Source organism: Ascaphus truei, chromosome 21, assembly GCF_040206685.1.
Source record: "Ascaphus truei isolate aAscTru1 chromosome 21, aAscTru1.hap1, whole genome shotgun sequence".
Classification (NCBI taxonomy): Eukaryota; Metazoa; Chordata; class Amphibia; order Anura; family Ascaphidae; genus Ascaphus; species Ascaphus truei.
Window position 1 is genome coordinate 6,727,645 of NC_134503.1, and position 17,336 is coordinate 6,744,980.

A 17,336-nucleotide genomic window follows, 5' to 3' on the forward strand; every position below is an offset into this window, starting at 1 on the left:
TCCTTACACAATGTATATTGCAGGCTCTTTTTAACCCTGCCAACCAAATACATAAACAATCTTTTTTTGCCGTGTGCACAAATATTTTGATGCATTCAGGTACAGAAAAAAAGTGTTTGCCATTTTCTCAAAGTGATGGGCAATAGCCCTGCCATAGAACCATTAATTACAACCGCACAATGCCCCATACACAAATACATATGGTAACAGGTAGGGGGGGCGAATGGAGAGGATGGAAATTAACCTGTTGCTTACCTTCTGAGACACCTGGCTGAGTCGGAGTTCGGTGTTGCACACCTTGTTATTGGCTTGCTTCACCTCCAATCGCAGGTCGGCTATCATACTCCAACAATCCTCCAGCTTGGTCTGCGACAACAGAAAAAGCATGAAAGAGCAGCACTAATAGTAGCCTGCACGCACTGACTCAAAGCGGCTTAAAACAAAGATATATGTAACTAACCATGCCTTGCATTGAACTAGTGCAGGGATTCCCCAACAGGGAAAGGAATTGCGGATCCCAGGCAGTATAAGGAGTTCCTGAGCTCTTGTCGGGACTGCGCACTTAGTCGGGTCCCAAACTGCACCTTATGGTTGGTATTGCTGTCAATTACAGCAGGAGCTTCCAAAATGGCTCCCCACAATGGTCGCATTCACAGCAGCAAGGCATTGTGGGGCATGACTTTGGAAGCACTCGCAGTAATCGATAACTATAACCCCTCCCATGCGGTGAGCACACCCCCGAGGTGCAGATTGGGGCCTTTAGAGGGTTCCCCCACGAATGCAGTACATGACACCGCCAGAAATCAAACAGTTTTGTTAGCAATTGACTGATCTGTCGGCAATACATTGTTAATTAGGCGTTTGTGCACTCCCTGCTAGAAAATATGCAATGTAAATAAGGTTTGGAAACGCTGAACTAGTGTAATGCATCGGGAGTGTAAACCTTGTCGCCAGTCAGTCACATGGAGGAAGTCTCACTCAGCAGGTTGACAGCATCCAAGCTCCAGTGCATATATCTTTTTAATCAATAAAATCATTGCAGCACAGGGTCAAATCACAAGGCAAATGGTGAACATTTTAATACCATGGCTCACTTTGAAATCAAGATTATACCGTGTCTTTGAACCATGATAACATCTCCCTTCCTTTCCCAGCCTGCATGCTTGGACACCTTGCGGTCAATTCAAAAGAGACTTGTATTCTGTATTGCTGTGCGCCCAATGTATAGTCCTGTTATTTGAAATACTATCATTTTGTTTACGCATAGCGCGATTTGAATTGTATGTAAAGGTAGGAAAATAAGCGTATTTACCCTACTGTAAAGCAAAGTGCAGGGAGAAGAAAACGTTTTCTGTAGATCACCGAATATAAAAGAATAAGAAGTCTTGTTGAACCCTCTCGCAGGGAGGATTGCCTCTAAACCCCAATGTATAATCACCATGATAAGCCCCTCCTAGCTGCACAACAGAACTACAGAGAGCCTGCTATTCTGTGACAGTATTGCACCAATGTCCCCCCCATCCTCATTTTACAGCTAAGGTTTGACATGACCGTTCTGTCACACGGAAGAGACGAGTCATCTGCCACTGAATACAAATGCCAGCTGCCCCGTAGGTCAGTTTCCCACCTGCAGCTCCTGGGTCTGGTTGTAGAACTCCTTGCGGTCGTGCTGAAGTTGTCGGATCTGATCGTGGAGCTGAGCGACCACGGACACCCTCTCTTCCTGCACCCCTATGTACCGTGTCTGCTCCTTCTGAAGGCTCTCCTTAAGAGACTGGATGTCCTTTTCCTGCAGCTTCAACTGACCTTTCTACCATGAAAGAAGGTGAACACTTGATTAAGCGAGTGGACGATGGAACCCTTCAATACACTGCACCCATGACAGGCTGCCAAAAATGCACTGACCATAGCAGCATTCTCCTCCTCCAGCGCAGTCACTTCGATCACTTTGCGCAGAAGCCTTCGGTTGCGCAAGGCATGTTGCTGCCTCTTGAACCTCTCGTACAAAAGCTGGTTGTGAAGAAGCACCAGCTGGTTTCGCAGTGTGTGGATCTCATCGGACGGGGGAGAACCTGCCAACAGGTTGAAATGTATACAAATGACAGAACCAGACCCGAGATGGTTACGTGCGTCATTACAGAAAGTATGACTGCCGCCTCTCCAGCAGCGAGACATTGCAGGCCTCATTCGTGAAACGAAAGTATCGGCGTCACACGCAATAAGCTCGCAACCCTGCCTTACGACACAGTCGCTTCCCGTTTTCTGGCTGAAGCCAGAAGAGACAGCACTAATACGATTCAACAGCAGAACAGGACTCTGGGAGCAACACATTTGTGCACGATAAAGCAGGATATTTAAACAATTGTTTAAAAAACAGGGGTCACCAACTCCAGTCCTCAAGGGCCACCAACAAGTCAGGTTTTCAGGATATCCCTGCTACAGCGCAAGTGGCTCAATCAATGACAGCCAACTGTGCTGAAGCAGTGAGATCCTTAGAACCGGATAGTGTGAAATAGCATAGCGGCGAAAGGAATAGCTTTAGATAAATATTACCTCCAAAGTGAGTCCAATCAGCCGATTTGCTGGGTAAAGGCAACCTGTTGAAATCAGAGGGGAACCGTTAGATTTGTTGTTATAGGGTTTACAAGCAAGATATTGGTTTCTGGCCATGAGATATTCTGGATGATTAAAGAGACCAAACAATTGGAGAAGGCTGTAGGAAAAGGCTGCATGATATGGTTGTATATGCATGGAGCAATGGGGTAGAGGCAGTGAAAATAAAAACCAAGAGAAATAGGAATATGCCTAGAATAGGAATACATTGACCGCACAAGATCACTTCAAATCGGAACCTCTGATGGGAAACAGTTTCTGCTTCCAGTATGCCCCAGTTACAGAAAGCCAGCTGATGTGCTGAACAACATTCATCTTCAGTAATATGCAAGGCTGCTGAAGAGGAAAGCAGAGTGCTGGGATGCAATCTGCATTAAGGCTGAACTGCTGCCACCCTTCAATACATTTTAATATGGCTTAAAAGGCAGCAAGGAATTTCATAGCTGCTCAGGAATGCATCACAGGGTTCTCACACCTGTATGGTGTGCAACATGATTCGAGCCTTCCTTTGCAAATGGTAGGAATACTTTTGCTATACTGTGTATTTGTAGTAAACCATTTTGTAGTTCTCTGCTGCAAAATAGGCAACTCCCTCCCAAAAATGTTAGTCTTAAAATGCCCATCTTCATTAAAAACTAACAAATAAGGTTAACTAAGTGTCCTTGACTCCTATTGCACGAGGACCGTTCATAGGCATGTAGGGGCAGACAAGCCTTGAGCAGCGAGGTCACCTCTTACTTGTTTAACTCTTTGGCGTGGGCATCAGCTCCAAGCTGGATGAGCCGGTCCAGCACCTCAGCTGGTGAGATGGATGCTGCGGTCTCCTCTCCCTCCTCCAGGCTCCCCTTCATTTTGTTGTACAGCTCTTCTGTCTTCCTGCAGATGAACAGGCCGGCTGTTTTAGGCAGCGCCAGCTCGAAAAGATGCTCGTAGGCAGCAGAGCCGAAACACGCTCTCCTGTGAGCGGGAGCTTTGCAGGGGCTGGGGGTAAGGATGCTCCCGATGTTGGGCAGAGAGTTGGGGGTCTGTGGCTTCCCTGAGCAGCCCTCATCCTCTATGCCATTGGGTCGCTCAATGGGGGTGAACGCCTGTTTGGGGGTGTCCTGTGACCCATTGCAGCCGAGCTTCTCAGGAGTTGGATGTTCGGAGATCTGGGTGATGCTGCCTGAAGGGAGGAGCTTCTTCTGAGAGCTGGGCTGGCTGTCGCACTGACGATAGAATGGCGAATCAAAACCTCCGCGGGGGACTGCAGGCTCGTTGTCAGAGGTGGTTATCTGAGACAGCTCTTGTGATATTGCAGCTGAGGGTGGGGGGAAACAGTGAAGGGAAATGGCAAAGAGGCATGTTAATCACTTCTGTCACTTACCAGGGGCAGCTATGGTAAATTACCGAAAGAGAACAAAGGAAAAAGCACAAATACTGTATTATATTATCAAGTGATCACACTCGAAATTGTGAAGAAAGAATAAGAATAATACACAGTCCTCGGAAAGGGTGCTGCTGCTTAAAGGTCAAAGTCCAAAGAGATAGAGGCAGAAAGGGGGTAGGGAGGAGGAGGGGAGATCAGGAACACACTCACATCCAGGAATATGTAAAAAGAGAAGCCACACAGTGCAACAGTTTATGATACAAAATATGGATAAATAAATGTTTCCCGTGAATAATCAAGGCTTTTTGGTTATCTGGCGTGAACTCCTCAGGTACAGGTTTCAATGGTGTTGTCAGTCAGCATAAAGTCATGCAGGGGGATGGTGGAAGGAGGATCCCATATGTGGAAAATGGAGGACGCCGAGTGCAATATAGCTTTATAACATGAATTAATATAAAAAATAAAAAAATGTATACACACAAACATAAAATAGATTTGGGCATTGGGACCACCCAGGGTCAAACCATGGCAACAAGCAGCACTTCCTCTCTAGTACTCCACCCACGGCAGCCGTCCATAATGGAGTTTTGCAGGAAAAGGGAACTAATTCTTTAGCAGAATGTCAAAGTACACCAAGAGCCGGATAGTCCCTTTATAGTATGTGCCGTCCACCCTACGCGTTTCGCCCTAATCAGAGCTTCCTCAGGGGTTGACATCTTTCCTCCATTCCTTCCTTTTATACATGTCATTTTCAAATTCCCCGCCGATGACGGACAGGAGCGTGGTGTCATGTCATGGGCCGACATTGCTGGTGTCTCGGCGCGTGATGTGTGTCAGAGAGATATATAGATATGGCTTTTAAACCATATTTATATAAATTGCAGACAGTACCATTAAATTAAGATAAAATAACTAAATGTAACTATAAAAAAATGATATCGTAATTTTTTTTAAAGGTACTAAATAAAACAAGAACTAAAAACGTTATCACTTTATCTGCGGGTGGAGTACCAGAGAAGGAGGAAGTGCTGCTTGTTGCCACTGTCTGATCGTGGGTGGTCCCAATGCCTAAATTCATTTTATGTTTGTGTGTATGTATACTTTTAATATTAATTCATGTTATAAAGCTATATTGCACTCGGCGTCCTCCATTTTCCACATATGGGATCCTCCTTCCCCCATCCCCCTGCATGACTGTATGCTGACTGACACCACCATTGAAACCTCTACCTGAGGAGTTCACTCCAGATAACCAGAAAGCCTCGATTACTCACGGGAAACGATTATTTATCCATATTTTTCAACAAAAACTCTGTTGCACTGTGTTCTCTTTTTACATATTCCTGGATGTAAATTACTGACTGTCTAGGGATTGCTCAAGATCACAGTTTAAAGCGTCACTTCATCATTGAATGCAAAATAATTGTATTTCTTCCTACTGCTCTTAGCATTGGACTTATTTAATCACGCGGTATACCATTCTTTTACCTGAAGTAACCCATTACATAAAGGGGGAAGACTGCTGGTGATGGCTCCCTGTGCACACCGATTTCTGGAGCTCCATAATACCACAGGAGAAACTACGCTGAAGCGCAGCACATTTTGGGAGCACTCCCAACATTTTTTGTCATTTAAACCCTTCAGTGACATAGGAAATGGTATGCAACAAATTAACAATATGGGAACTCCCCAGCACTGAAAGGGTTGATCAATCTCATGGTCAACATGTACACTTGCTGCAGGGTTCTCTGAAACAGGAAGCCTCTATAGGTTTGACACCTCTCAGAAAGTGCAGACATAACTTCTAAAGTGCACATTACCATAAAAACCCAGGTGAAAATGAAATGAACGAACCTTTTCTTCTAAAGGGACTTGCAAAACAATGCACTGAAGCTCCCTCTGGCAGAAAAGGTGTTTAAGGCAGCACCGTCTTGGCGAGAATGAAAAACCAACATGATGCACTGTGCAACGATACCGAATGTTTGTCACTTCCAGCACAAATATCTTCGTTATACTTAGAGGCTCGCCAACACGAAAGACCAACACGCACAGAACCGTGCTCAATGTAGACACGATTTGCTCTTTTATCCCTTGTTGGATTTACTTGTTTTGGGGTAATGCTAGAGGGCATTACTGGTGTTGCTGGACAATACCATACAAGTGTCTTGAATCTCTAAATGGGAGTTGGAATTTACGCTGTTGCATCATGTTCATTTTCCAGGGACAACCCCGTACGAGTGCTGCTCAGAGGTGGCTTCCCAACCATAGCCCTAACACCTTGTTGTGCCTAGCTCTGGAGCTAGGTTTACCTCTAGCCGATTGTTCAATACCAAACCTTCTACCGTTCCCATTTTTCTTTTGTCCTGTAAGGGGGAGACAAATCATACAGCATATGGCCTGGGTTCCTTGCGTTTAAAGGACCCCAGATAACATATGGATTACGGTGCCTGATACACAATTTACATGGCAGGAAGATTAAAACACTTTGCAGTGCAGATAAAGTTCCATTTAGTCACTTTCACAAAAAGGCCCTGGTGAAGTACGTAATCAATTCGTTTTACATCTGCAAGGTCCCACCTTAACCCCTTCACCGCACAAAATGCCACCCTAGATGCCCTCATGACAATGCAGTGCGTATGTTTTGGGGGATATTTGCAGTCAGTGCTCCATGGGAGTTCTGATCTCAAACTACATTGAAGGGGGATGTTCCCATTTCCTTCTGGTCCAGCTGCCGAAACACGGAAGCCATCGCATAACCACTCAGAAGAGCAGTCGTGATCCGTCAGTGGCGGAGGGTACAAGCCCACAGATGTAGGACCATCTGGTACCAGAGGGCGAGCTGTTCAGTCAGAAGTCCTGCGCATAAAAACAAAACTTTTGCATAGAACAAGACGTGGTAACACTGTGGCAGATCGAGCTACATAACCTCACCTTCCTCTGTGCTGTTGTGTTCCGAGGCCAAATCTTCCATAATCTCAGGAAGCTCTCTTAATGATACAGTTTTGAAACTGCTAGGAGATTCTTCCCCAGAAAAACAAAAAAACAAAAAAAACAGAAGACAGAACGATCACGTTAGACAATGCAAAAGTATTTCTCATCAACTGGGCTCGTGTTTGTACTTAGAATGAAGCATTAGTGAGCACTCCAGTTCATATGCATTTCACCCCAACAGGAAGAGGGGGCAAAGGAAGCTTCGCTTTAAATAAATAGTTTGACGCTCTAGTTTAAAGACCTTTAAAAAACATTTAACCCTAAATGAATGCCTTTTCCGTGAACGGGGCCAACAGGCTATGCACTTCAGGTACGTGGATTAACGTTATACATACATTAAAGATTTATTGTTTAAAAATAGGCTGTGAGCCAACTTCAAATGAAGGTCGGTGGAAGGTTTATTAGATCAAGGCAGAAACCCCCCCTCCTTCCCCATCAGAAGCCTATATGAATTTAGCTTCTATGTGCATATCATGCCCCACCCGCTTTGCTTACATCTCCTGAACAAAGCATCAGATTTTTAAAATCATTTAAGTGGAGGAAGAAAAAAAAAAAAAAAAAAGCGACCAGCTTGTCGGAACAGATCAGTTTGACGGACAAGTGTATTTAACATGCACGATAACGCTTTGTTGGGTTTTACCATCTTTATCGAATGTATTTTGGATATGTGACAGTCAGTCCTCAAAAACTAGAAAGTGAATGGTTTGGTGCATAAAATGTTTGTATAGCAATTCATTACGAAGCATCACTAGTGAAACAGGCTGGCCTCGTGTGCTTTCCGAGGTATGCGACATTCAAGCAGAACATACATTTAAGCCAGATGCAAAGAAGTAAAACAGTTACTTTAAGCCGCAAGCGTCTCAATCTTTCGAAGGAAGCCAATTACACCCCATAAGTAATTTAAAGCTGCAGTTCAGTCTTTTTTTGTTTTTACATTTATTTTTTTACTTCAATAGTTTCATGTGGGCAATCTCTAATTAGCTAAAGAACTGTATAGCTGCAGGTCAATTCGTTCTCCGTGTATTGATAGGTCGAAATTTGGTAACATATTAAAAGCTGGGATTTGTTTATAATCTGCTTGTCTGTCAGTGGAAGCTCATGAATATTCATGAGCACTCCTGCACTGACATGTGCTAGAGGGAGGGCAGGGCTGACAAAGGGGTGTGCCAGGGCTTGTGACAGGACATGAAGGGGCAGTGCCGTAGCAAATGGCTGTTAAAATAGAATACAAGAAAATTGGTCTTTCAAAGTTGTTTTTTTTAAAAACAGAAAATGCTAAAAGTATTTTTTCTTACTACAGAACTGATTTATTAAAAAAAAAACCACACATGCAGGATATTGACTGAACTGCAGCTTTAAACCAGCAAAAAAGAAAAAACACAACATCAAGCCAAGTGTAGAAGCATTTGAGCGCCCTCTAATGGTAAATGGAAACCAGGCAACAATGTGGCAGGCTACAACTCAAAAAGGGCTGCACGTAATATACATAGTGCTCAGGCAGGAGCGATTTTGTAGCAATGGGTAGGAGCTTCTCCCTGCCCCCCTCCAGTCAGCTTCTTAATGCCAACGTTGGTCAATACTGTCCGTCTGCTCACCCTGGGAACTAGTGATTAACACAGTCATTAGGCAGCTCACAGACTGGGAAGGAGCTACAACCAGAAATATATCCAGTCCCTCTGTACTGGGGAGAGAGGGCGGGTGGGCTGCCCGTTACCCACCAATGAGCTAAATGTTTCATAGATTAAAACATTGTAAACACACAGAGCGATGAAAATGGTGCAGCCAATCATCTCACCAAAGCCTTTGTCTCCCCTGACTTGGTGATGGCGGCTTGCGCCCGACTTCCCAGTTTCTGGACTGTCATACTGCAAGAGTAAAAATACAAGTGAGGCAGGCGCTGCATTTAATCAGATACAAGTAGGTGGGCTTTGCATTTAATTAGATACGGGTAGGTGGGCTTTAGTCCCCTCCTAAACACACATTCTTGGCTTGCCTTTTTTGGGGGTGTTGCAGTGGACGCAGCGTTTGAGAGGTGTACGTATTCTTCAGAGCCGTACATTGGAGGAGGCGAGATTGCTGGCGTTCCCAAAGGAGTTAATTTGCCACCTGGGAGAGGGAGCACAGCAGGAAACAAAAATAAAAAAGGGATACTACAAAAAGGAGCACTGCCAGACCACAAGTACCCAAGATATTATTACCAAGATGTTACAACTGCTGGATTTGTCAGACATTGCTGATATGGTTATTAATCTGCCAGCTCTGATCTAGTGTCCGAAAGGGCAGAGGAAGCTTAGGAGATCTAGAAAGCACGGTGTCAATCTACAATAGGTTTCGATTTCCCAGGAGCCCATGACCACTATAACCAGACTAAGGGTGTGAGGAGAGGGGAGAGGAAAAGGAGACAAAAATCTGCCAAACCTACCGGTCGTGCCGAGAACTTTGCTCGGAGGGCGAGAGGAAGCCTGCGGTGTTTCTGCTTGCACATTGGTGGGCGAGTTGGGTGGGGTGGTCATTCCACATAAGGTGGAGGGGGTCCAGGCGCAATCCTGGACAAGAACAAAGGGAAAAGGTGCCCCATAGAGGACATCAAAACGACTTTACAAAAATACACTGATTAAGCAGATCTAATCCTACACAACATAGAGGTCACCAACATTGTAGTTTCAAGCACCTATGGAATACAATTCTCTGTTTGCTTTTTATGGCAGACCGGGCCTATGTAATAATTTTAGGATGAAGGGCGCACACAGAGTGTGTGGAACGCAGAGCAGAGAACTCCAAGAGGGAAATGTACCTGCCTGGACACTCATTGGGTTACAGGAAGCAGTGGCAACTTACCTGCTGTGGCTCAGCTTGTAGCAGGAAGGCCTGTGTGCCGATATGAGGTAGTTGCCCTTGTGAAGTACACAATCTAGGAGTGGAAAAGGACGTGGAGGAGGTGTTTCCTAAACATGGGGATGGAGGGTTTAAGACACAAAAATGTTTTAATAGAAAAGATTGGATCCCAGAAAGTGGTTCTAAATCTAGCAGTCGTAGTGTGATAAGCACGACCTATGTGATCAATCCCGTACAAGCAGCGGTGGTTCTAGGCTATAAATTAACAGTGGGAAATTCCTATTAACTGGACTTTTACGGTGTTCTGTCATTTGCATACGGAACGGGTTTCACGAGATTAAATGTAACCCTTCCGAAGCACTATAAATTGTTGGCTCCTCTGGCAGCAAACACTTAATATAAAAATCTGTATCCTTGATTCCATTAAACTCAACTTTACAGACCCCCAAGCAGATGGAAGGGTTGGGAGCGGCAGGAAAAGGGAGCAATTGTGGGATTTGGACGCGTGCTTGGCCTGAACCACAACTGCATATAGAAATTGCATGAAAAGTTACGCATTATGTAACATTAAAAATCGGTGCGACTACAGTTTGCTGCAAGGCCTGACCCATGGGAGCAGAACTGGCTCAGGATGTGTACCGTAGCTGCTGTTTGTGTCGGTGTAGGGGCTGGAAGTCGCCTCCGGATGTCGTTGCCTAAGGCGCGTGGAGAGTGGGGAATACCCTTCTTCATAGGAGGCTTCATTAGGGTCCAGAGAAATCTTGGCACATTCTATCACAATGTCATGTGTCTCCAACCTTTTCCACCTAAACAAAGAAAGGAAACTATAGAAAACTATAGGATCTAGGACCGCTCAGTCCGGGTATCCCTAGACCAATCATGTTTATTATATGCTTTGGGACTATTGGACTTGCAGAGTTCGAATGTAGGTCCTGGATAACACTTATGTACGGGTATGAAGGCGTGGCTCAGTGAGTCAAGGCACTGACTGATAAAGAGGCGAGCCGGGTTCAAATCCAGATGTCAACTCCTTGTGACATTGGGCAAGGCTATCTCCCTGTCCCTCAGGCACCAAAAAAAGAATTGTAAGCTCTACGGGGCAGTGACTCACGCCTCCAAAATTTCTATGTACAACCCTGTGTAGTGTCAGCGCTATACAAGAAAAGCTATTAACGTGCACACCATGTGTTCTTCATTTTCCAGGCCAACATGAAAGTTACTTAAAATTAGATCGACAACACCTCAAAAAAAAATATATATTTTTTTTTTCAGCCCATCAAACAGTCGTCATGAATGCCCATCAGATGGGATTCTACATCTGCACATAAATGCAACACAATATACTGTAGTGCACTGGGAGACATTTAATATGCTGTGAAGCCACTTCCCTATGCTGGAGAACATTGTGGCTGCACTGCACGCAGAATCAGCATATTGAATAAGGGCATAAAAATAAATAAAAAGGAGGCACGTATACTGTATTCCAGAAGTCTATGCTTGACCTTTCGTGTTCGTAGAAAGCAAGACAAAGCTACATCTTCATTTGTCAGTTATGTCTTCACCTGTCAAGTTAATTTTGTAATTGGAGTGACTTTTTTCGGAAGCCCTGGTGAGTCCAGTGACTCCCGAGATATTGCCTGGCCGCTTTAAAGGGACTGCAACTTGAATGCATACTGTAGCTACGTGAAACCTCAAATAAGTCATAAGTTCAACAGCAAATCATGAGAATTGAACATGTTCCTTGCAGGGATTCCTTCCAGTTTGCAATCAGTAATTCTGCTGTGAGCTGGATGGCAGTTTGCTGAAATCTGCAGCCCAGCTTTCACTTGTTTCAAGATCTTTCTCTTAAAGTTGCTTGTTTACCAAAGTTCCTTACTGTCAAAAAGCAGTTATAAGACATGAACAAAATGCTTCTTTTGCTCATTCTTTTGACAGTGGCGAAAGAAAGTTAATGATAAACACCACATCTAAAATAACATTGTTTATTTGAAATATGAACTTTGCGTACACACACACACACACACACACACACACACACACACACACCATCGCAACAATTGTGGCAGAATAGGGAAAACATTCTAGCACTGAAACCCAAGTTAAAGCCATGGCTTCCTGTGCGGCCTATGCTTCTGGAGTCTGCCTTTTGCCAGGTCTCTAGGGACTTTCAGTATATCCAGGGCCCGCAAAGACTCCACACATACATGCACCATTAGACATGGGACCGGTGGAACCCAAGGGGAATCTGCGCTTTCAGCTGCTCTACATGCATTGCTATCACAAGCTTAGAAAAATGCTGCTTCAAGACAGCAAACCATTGTGGGCGGAGGTCCCTGCCAAACCATTTTTCCCCAGGCCCCACAAACCTTGAGCCACCTACATGAAAGGAACTTATGACAGATAAGATATCAGGCCGCTCTCTTTATAAAGTTGCACACTGGTTTGTGTTTATTTATTTTGTAAACCAGTGTTTTATCTAGGGTCACTACAATTGAATCTGTCCTCTGGGGTTTACACAGATTCCCAACAAACGCCAAACAAATCCTAGAGAACGGATAACCTCCAGGGGTACCTGCTTGGGTCCAGTTCATGGTCCTTTGAGCCAGTCACCAATTCCGGGTGGATCCTCACATGCTCCATCATTGGCTGAGGACGAAAATATGGACAGGGTAATAGCCGGAAGAACAAAGGCGCCTTACAACTATGTTACCAAGATCTTAACACGAGAGGGGTTCAAGTGTCCAAGCAAATAAAGATTATCTTTATCAGCAATGTTAATATTTTACTGGGAAAAATGCTGCAGCTAATTTCTTTAAGTTATGTTTTAGAAACACAAACATTGCACAACAGACCACCCTGTATCCGAAATCTGTTAGAGGATTATCAAGTCTGCCTTATATTATAGCAGAAAACCATCTATAGTCCTTAAAAAAAAAAAAAATTAAAAAAAAAAAAATTACAAAAAAAAAAAAAGTTTACCCATAGCCCATTTTTTCCTCCCCCACTGCTTTAGGCCGCGCTTAGTGACGTCGCCCGAAAACAAATGCATTGTCGCCGCCGCGTGTGCCTATAGTAAGCGCGACGGCGACAAAGCGACGCGATTTTTGGAAGCTGGGAATATTTGATTATTCAGGGGCTGTCGCCTCATGTGACAGCCCCTGAACCAATCAATGCCCTGGTCGCCCGCGCCGCCGCCACAAAGCGAAATACAACTTTCGCTGGCGGCGACGTCACGCCGCAGTCACTATACGCGCGGCCTTACAGAACTAAAGCTTTTGTGGTTACCTTGACTATTTCTTCAAAGGTCTCCAGGTTTTCCTTCAGACTGTAATGTGAGCGCAGGAACGAAACAAAGTTACACGGGTACATCCCATAGAGGCGGTGAAAGAGAGCGTACACGCCGGCATGAAGATGGACAAGGCAGGTCTCCGCTACGTGACCTGTGAAGTACGAGTGCAACTTACAGGGCGGCAAACAAAGCAAATCGTGGCGAAGGATAAAGCAGACAGATTGATAGTTTTATTTTAATATGCTACACTGCAAGTATTTATCCCACAGCTGAAACAGTACATCCTGCCACTGACCAGCTAAAGCAGCAGTTCACGTAAACGGGAAAGATTCATCGTGCTCGTGAACATAAAACATGCTGAACAATCCTCAATCTCTTTAGAAAAATTAAAAGCTTCGTCCCAAAAGAGCTTTCCGAGGTCTGACTGTCACGGTCTGCCCCGCCACTCATTAAATCATAAGCACAGGAGAGCTCTTCCACACAGCACTATATTCTCTGTTGTTGCTTTGCAGACAATAGTAGTGGAGTTACTGCAGTAATTGTTAGCACCCCATAGTAATTTTGGGTTCCTTATTCTCAAAAAAAAAAAAAAAAGTAAAGTAAAGTGCCAGTCTGACAGATACCCCCACCAGTGCAGAAAGAGCTACAGGTTCCTAAAATAGAATGTAAGCATCTCATGTGTAATCGATTTAAGAGAGTACTGCTCACCTGGGTTCTTCAGGCACCAGGCTGACAGACGGCCAAATATGTCAAAGAACTCATGCAGATACTGTTTCCCGGACTGCGGGATCATTGGCAGCACAGTAATTAACACCAGGACGCCGGTGGTGAGAACGACCACATCTGTGTCTGTCTGTAAAGCAGCACAAGCACTTTAAAAAGGGGATCTAGACATGGCTTTCATGCAAGATTCCTGCCTCTTACTGTTCAAGGAAAACTAGTATCACACTTAACCCACTCCCCGCTATAGAAGCCTTCAATAAATTGGCAAGCAAGCTCCCACTGGCAGCAAATGGGTTAATGATGAATAATGTACACACAATAGTATCAAGGAACAGTACATAACAGTAGTTTTCGGTTTCATGTAAGGCAGCCTAAATACCTTAGACCATAAGACCCTTCTGTTGGGCAGGACAAAAGCATTCTAGAAGCATTAGCATAGGGGTTTAAAAAAAAAAACAAAAAAAAAAACAAAAAAAAAAACAAAGCAGATCCTTCTGAAATACCGCAACAAAGGAAATGCATAACAAAGCCTATTCCGCACTGAAGATTTTAGGATATCTGCCGCAGAAGGTGTTGGGTTCTCACGGTCAAAGATTTCAGGTCATACTAATGATTGCAAGCTGGCAGAGTACATCTGAAGGGGACACTAACAAATTCATGTACAACCGAAGTTAATCCAGAACTCATGTGGGTCCCTGGTAAGATATCAGAACCAGCAACGTCATACGTTTACTAGAACTGCACTACACTCTCTTGGTGCAATCAACGTAAACTAGTGAAGAAGCCCGTTCCTGCTTTAGAGAAGAACGCACACAGAGCGATGCATACCTTGAGACACTTTAATAGGGACTGCAGGACGGGTGCTTGCGACAGTTTGTGCTTCCAAGATGGCTGACGGCGGATCACATGGCCCAGTAGTGTCAGGGTGGGTAAACGGTTAGCGGCTTTTCCTGTATACTCATTTATCTTGTCCAAGAGGTGCTACAATAGGAAAAAATGGTGCAAACATTTGTGCGCGAACCAACTACGAATTGACAGTTCAAAAATCTACGATTAGCCGATCCAGCAATGGACTACTAACTCGTTAATTGTAACTGATAGCAGCATTAAAGCTGCAGACCAAGCAATATCCTATGCTTTTTTTTAAATGTATTAATCCGTTCTGTACCAAGAGAAAATACTTGTAGCATTTACAACTCTGAGCTACATATTTAATGTATTATAATGTAACAAGCATTTTCTGTTTCTATAGCAACCATTTACAGAAAGTCACATCCCCTTCCTCTTCTGAAACGGGCTCTGGCACACCCCATTTTGAGCCTTGCCCTCTAGAAGTGCACCAATTGTATCTAGTGACTTCCTGGTCACATGATCTTCCCCACAGAGCTTTGCATCTTTGGTCCTCTTCTGCTGCACTGACAGCCATTTAGTGAAACCCCGATCCGAATCTTCGATCGATCACTGGAGAACGGATCGATCGGCAACCTAGCCAATTACTTATTGCGTGGATTCTATTGATGCACATATTAAAAGGGAAAACAAATTTTAAAAAGCTTGGACTGACAGAGTTTATATGCCTAGGTTTACCCTTTTCCTTTAAACATATGCAGAGACTAATGCAAGATTTGTTATATTCCACGACTATTAAAAAAAAAGAAAAAAAAAAAAAAAAGGAGATACTGTTAACGTCAATCACACTGCTTTTAAACTAAATACCATTTGAAACATACAATGCTAACTTTACAAGATCGAGAACATTGTTCCTTTACAACATGAGCCAAGGATGCTGAGAAAGTAAATCTGAATCTGCTAGAAGAAGAGATGGCAAACGACGAGGGAAATGCATCTTCCAACATTTCTTGATTTTGAAGCAGAAATGAAAGCCCATGCTTTAAAAAGATTAAGGCCATTAGGAAGAGACCAGCATTACATGGCACTGCAGAAGACATCATACATACGTTACTTAAATCCTAGCTGGAAAACAGTCTTCAACTAAAAGTTTATAGTAGCGATAGGTATTTCAATAAATATAAAAAAAAGTACACAATGGGATACATAACGCCACTTGTCATACAATCTTTAGCGCCGTCGACAAGGTTCGGAATAACAGTCCTGACAAATCGTTACACACATTATAATATACATCTTTTCCAATGATTAAAGAATCCCTCAGGAATAGATGGTTTGGATAACAAATACTCTAAAGCAGGAATACTACACACCCCACCCCCTTCTCTTATTTTAATATGTAAAAGCATGTGACAGTGTATAATTCTACAGTGTTACACAAGATGGAAATATAGTTTGGTGCTCCTGTTTTAAATCCCGATTGTGTGTGAAAAAAATGGCCACCTCAGTTCCAATCAATCCTTCAGTCAGTGTAACTCAGCAGCTACAATGTATCCTTGTAATTACCATTATCCTTAGATTACCATTATCTAGTGTTACAGTTTACAGCTCAATCCTGTTGAGAATATTGGCAGCAAATGATAAAACAGGAAAGTGTTACAAAGATCTTGCACTGCTGGGGAGGTGGGCTACAAAAACCATGCAAGATTTCACAGGTTTTGCTGCTTTAAGACAGACGCCGTTGACCGCAAAGTACATAGGAAAAGTGGTGATTGTTAACCAAACGCGCAAGGTTTTACCTTGTCATGTGGCTCCTGAACCATAGAAAGGATGAGCATTGCTTGTTCAGAACCGGTTTCCAGGTAATGATCCACCAAGTTGTTCACAAGAATGGGAGAGCGATCTGAGGATAAGAGAAACATGATGGAAAAGGGGCAAGATCTCGTCTTAACCAGCTTCTTAAATGCAAAAAGTGACAGCAAAGTGATGCCAACATGATACAGAGCAACGCTTGGGCGGTTACCCTGGAATTAACAACATGGAGTATCTACACAGACTCCATACACCACATTCTCATCTTCATTTAGCGATATCAAATTATGTGGGTGGAAAAATCCAAGGGGAGCTTCTAAAGGTCTAAAATCAGCATGTGGAGTTTATAACCGACTGCTGGTACCAAATCTCAACCTTTTCCATCCCCCCCCATCATTTCCCCATCATTTCTGTACTTGGCAGCCACCAAACAGCAGTATTAAAGTAAACTTTACAATGTATTCTTTATAGTTGCGCACAGTATCTAGTGTCAGACCAGGCCTTACAGTGTGTTCATCTTCGCCACAGCGGACATACCTGCACTAAGGTTGTCTCTTATAAGCTTGTGTATTTCATCCAGGTGTTGAAGGTCTGGAGATTCGAGTAGGTCAAGGTGCTCCCCCACATTCGCTTGCTGTGCCATGCTGCAGTTTTTCGGTGTGGACTAATTATTGGAGAGGGGAGGGTCAAGGGCACAGCAAGCTCCTCATCTGCGCCTCCTCCAATCTGTGCATATAAACAAAACTAATGTAACCCCCTATGCTGCCAGAGGTGCCCACAACAATCCACTGCATGTCTGGCAAAAAAAAAGGGTTAAAGAAACATTGTAATCTTCTGTCTAAGGTGAATCCTTTA

At 43.8% G+C, this 17,336-nt stretch overlaps 1 protein-coding gene across 3 annotated transcripts in view; it reads right to left on the reverse strand.

Annotated features, from left to right (window-relative positions):
* The window catches only part of TSC1 (TSC complex subunit 1), a 32,064-nt gene that overhangs the window by 6,900 nt on the left and 7,828 nt on the right, over positions 1-17,336 (reverse strand). For all 3 annotated transcript variants that reach the window (XM_075578761.1, XM_075578762.1, XM_075578763.1), the window contains exons 2-18: positions 17,019-17,207; positions 16,469-16,572; positions 14,649-14,801; positions 13,806-13,950; positions 13,094-13,248; positions 12,381-12,454; positions 10,448-10,614; positions 9,812-9,918; positions 9,396-9,519; positions 8,967-9,079; positions 8,769-8,838; positions 6,914-7,003; positions 3,352-3,913; positions 2,554-2,597; positions 1,906-2,072; positions 1,628-1,810; positions 256-366 (exon numbers count right to left, since the gene is read on the reverse strand). In XM_075578761.1, coding sequence (XP_075434876.1) covers positions 256-366; positions 1,628-1,810; positions 1,906-2,072; positions 2,554-2,597; positions 3,352-3,913; positions 6,914-7,003; positions 8,769-8,838; positions 8,967-9,079; positions 9,396-9,519; positions 9,812-9,918; positions 10,448-10,614; positions 12,381-12,454; positions 13,094-13,248; positions 13,806-13,950; positions 14,649-14,801; positions 16,469-16,572; positions 17,019-17,124 — 2,475 coding nt within the window. In that variant the 5' untranslated portion in view covers positions 17,125-17,207. The remainder of the gene's footprint in view (positions 1-255; positions 367-1,627; positions 1,811-1,905; positions 2,073-2,553; positions 2,598-3,351; positions 3,914-6,913; positions 7,004-8,768; positions 8,839-8,966; positions 9,080-9,395; positions 9,520-9,811; positions 9,919-10,447; positions 10,615-12,380; positions 12,455-13,093; positions 13,249-13,805; positions 13,951-14,648; positions 14,802-16,468; positions 16,573-17,018; positions 17,208-17,336) is intronic.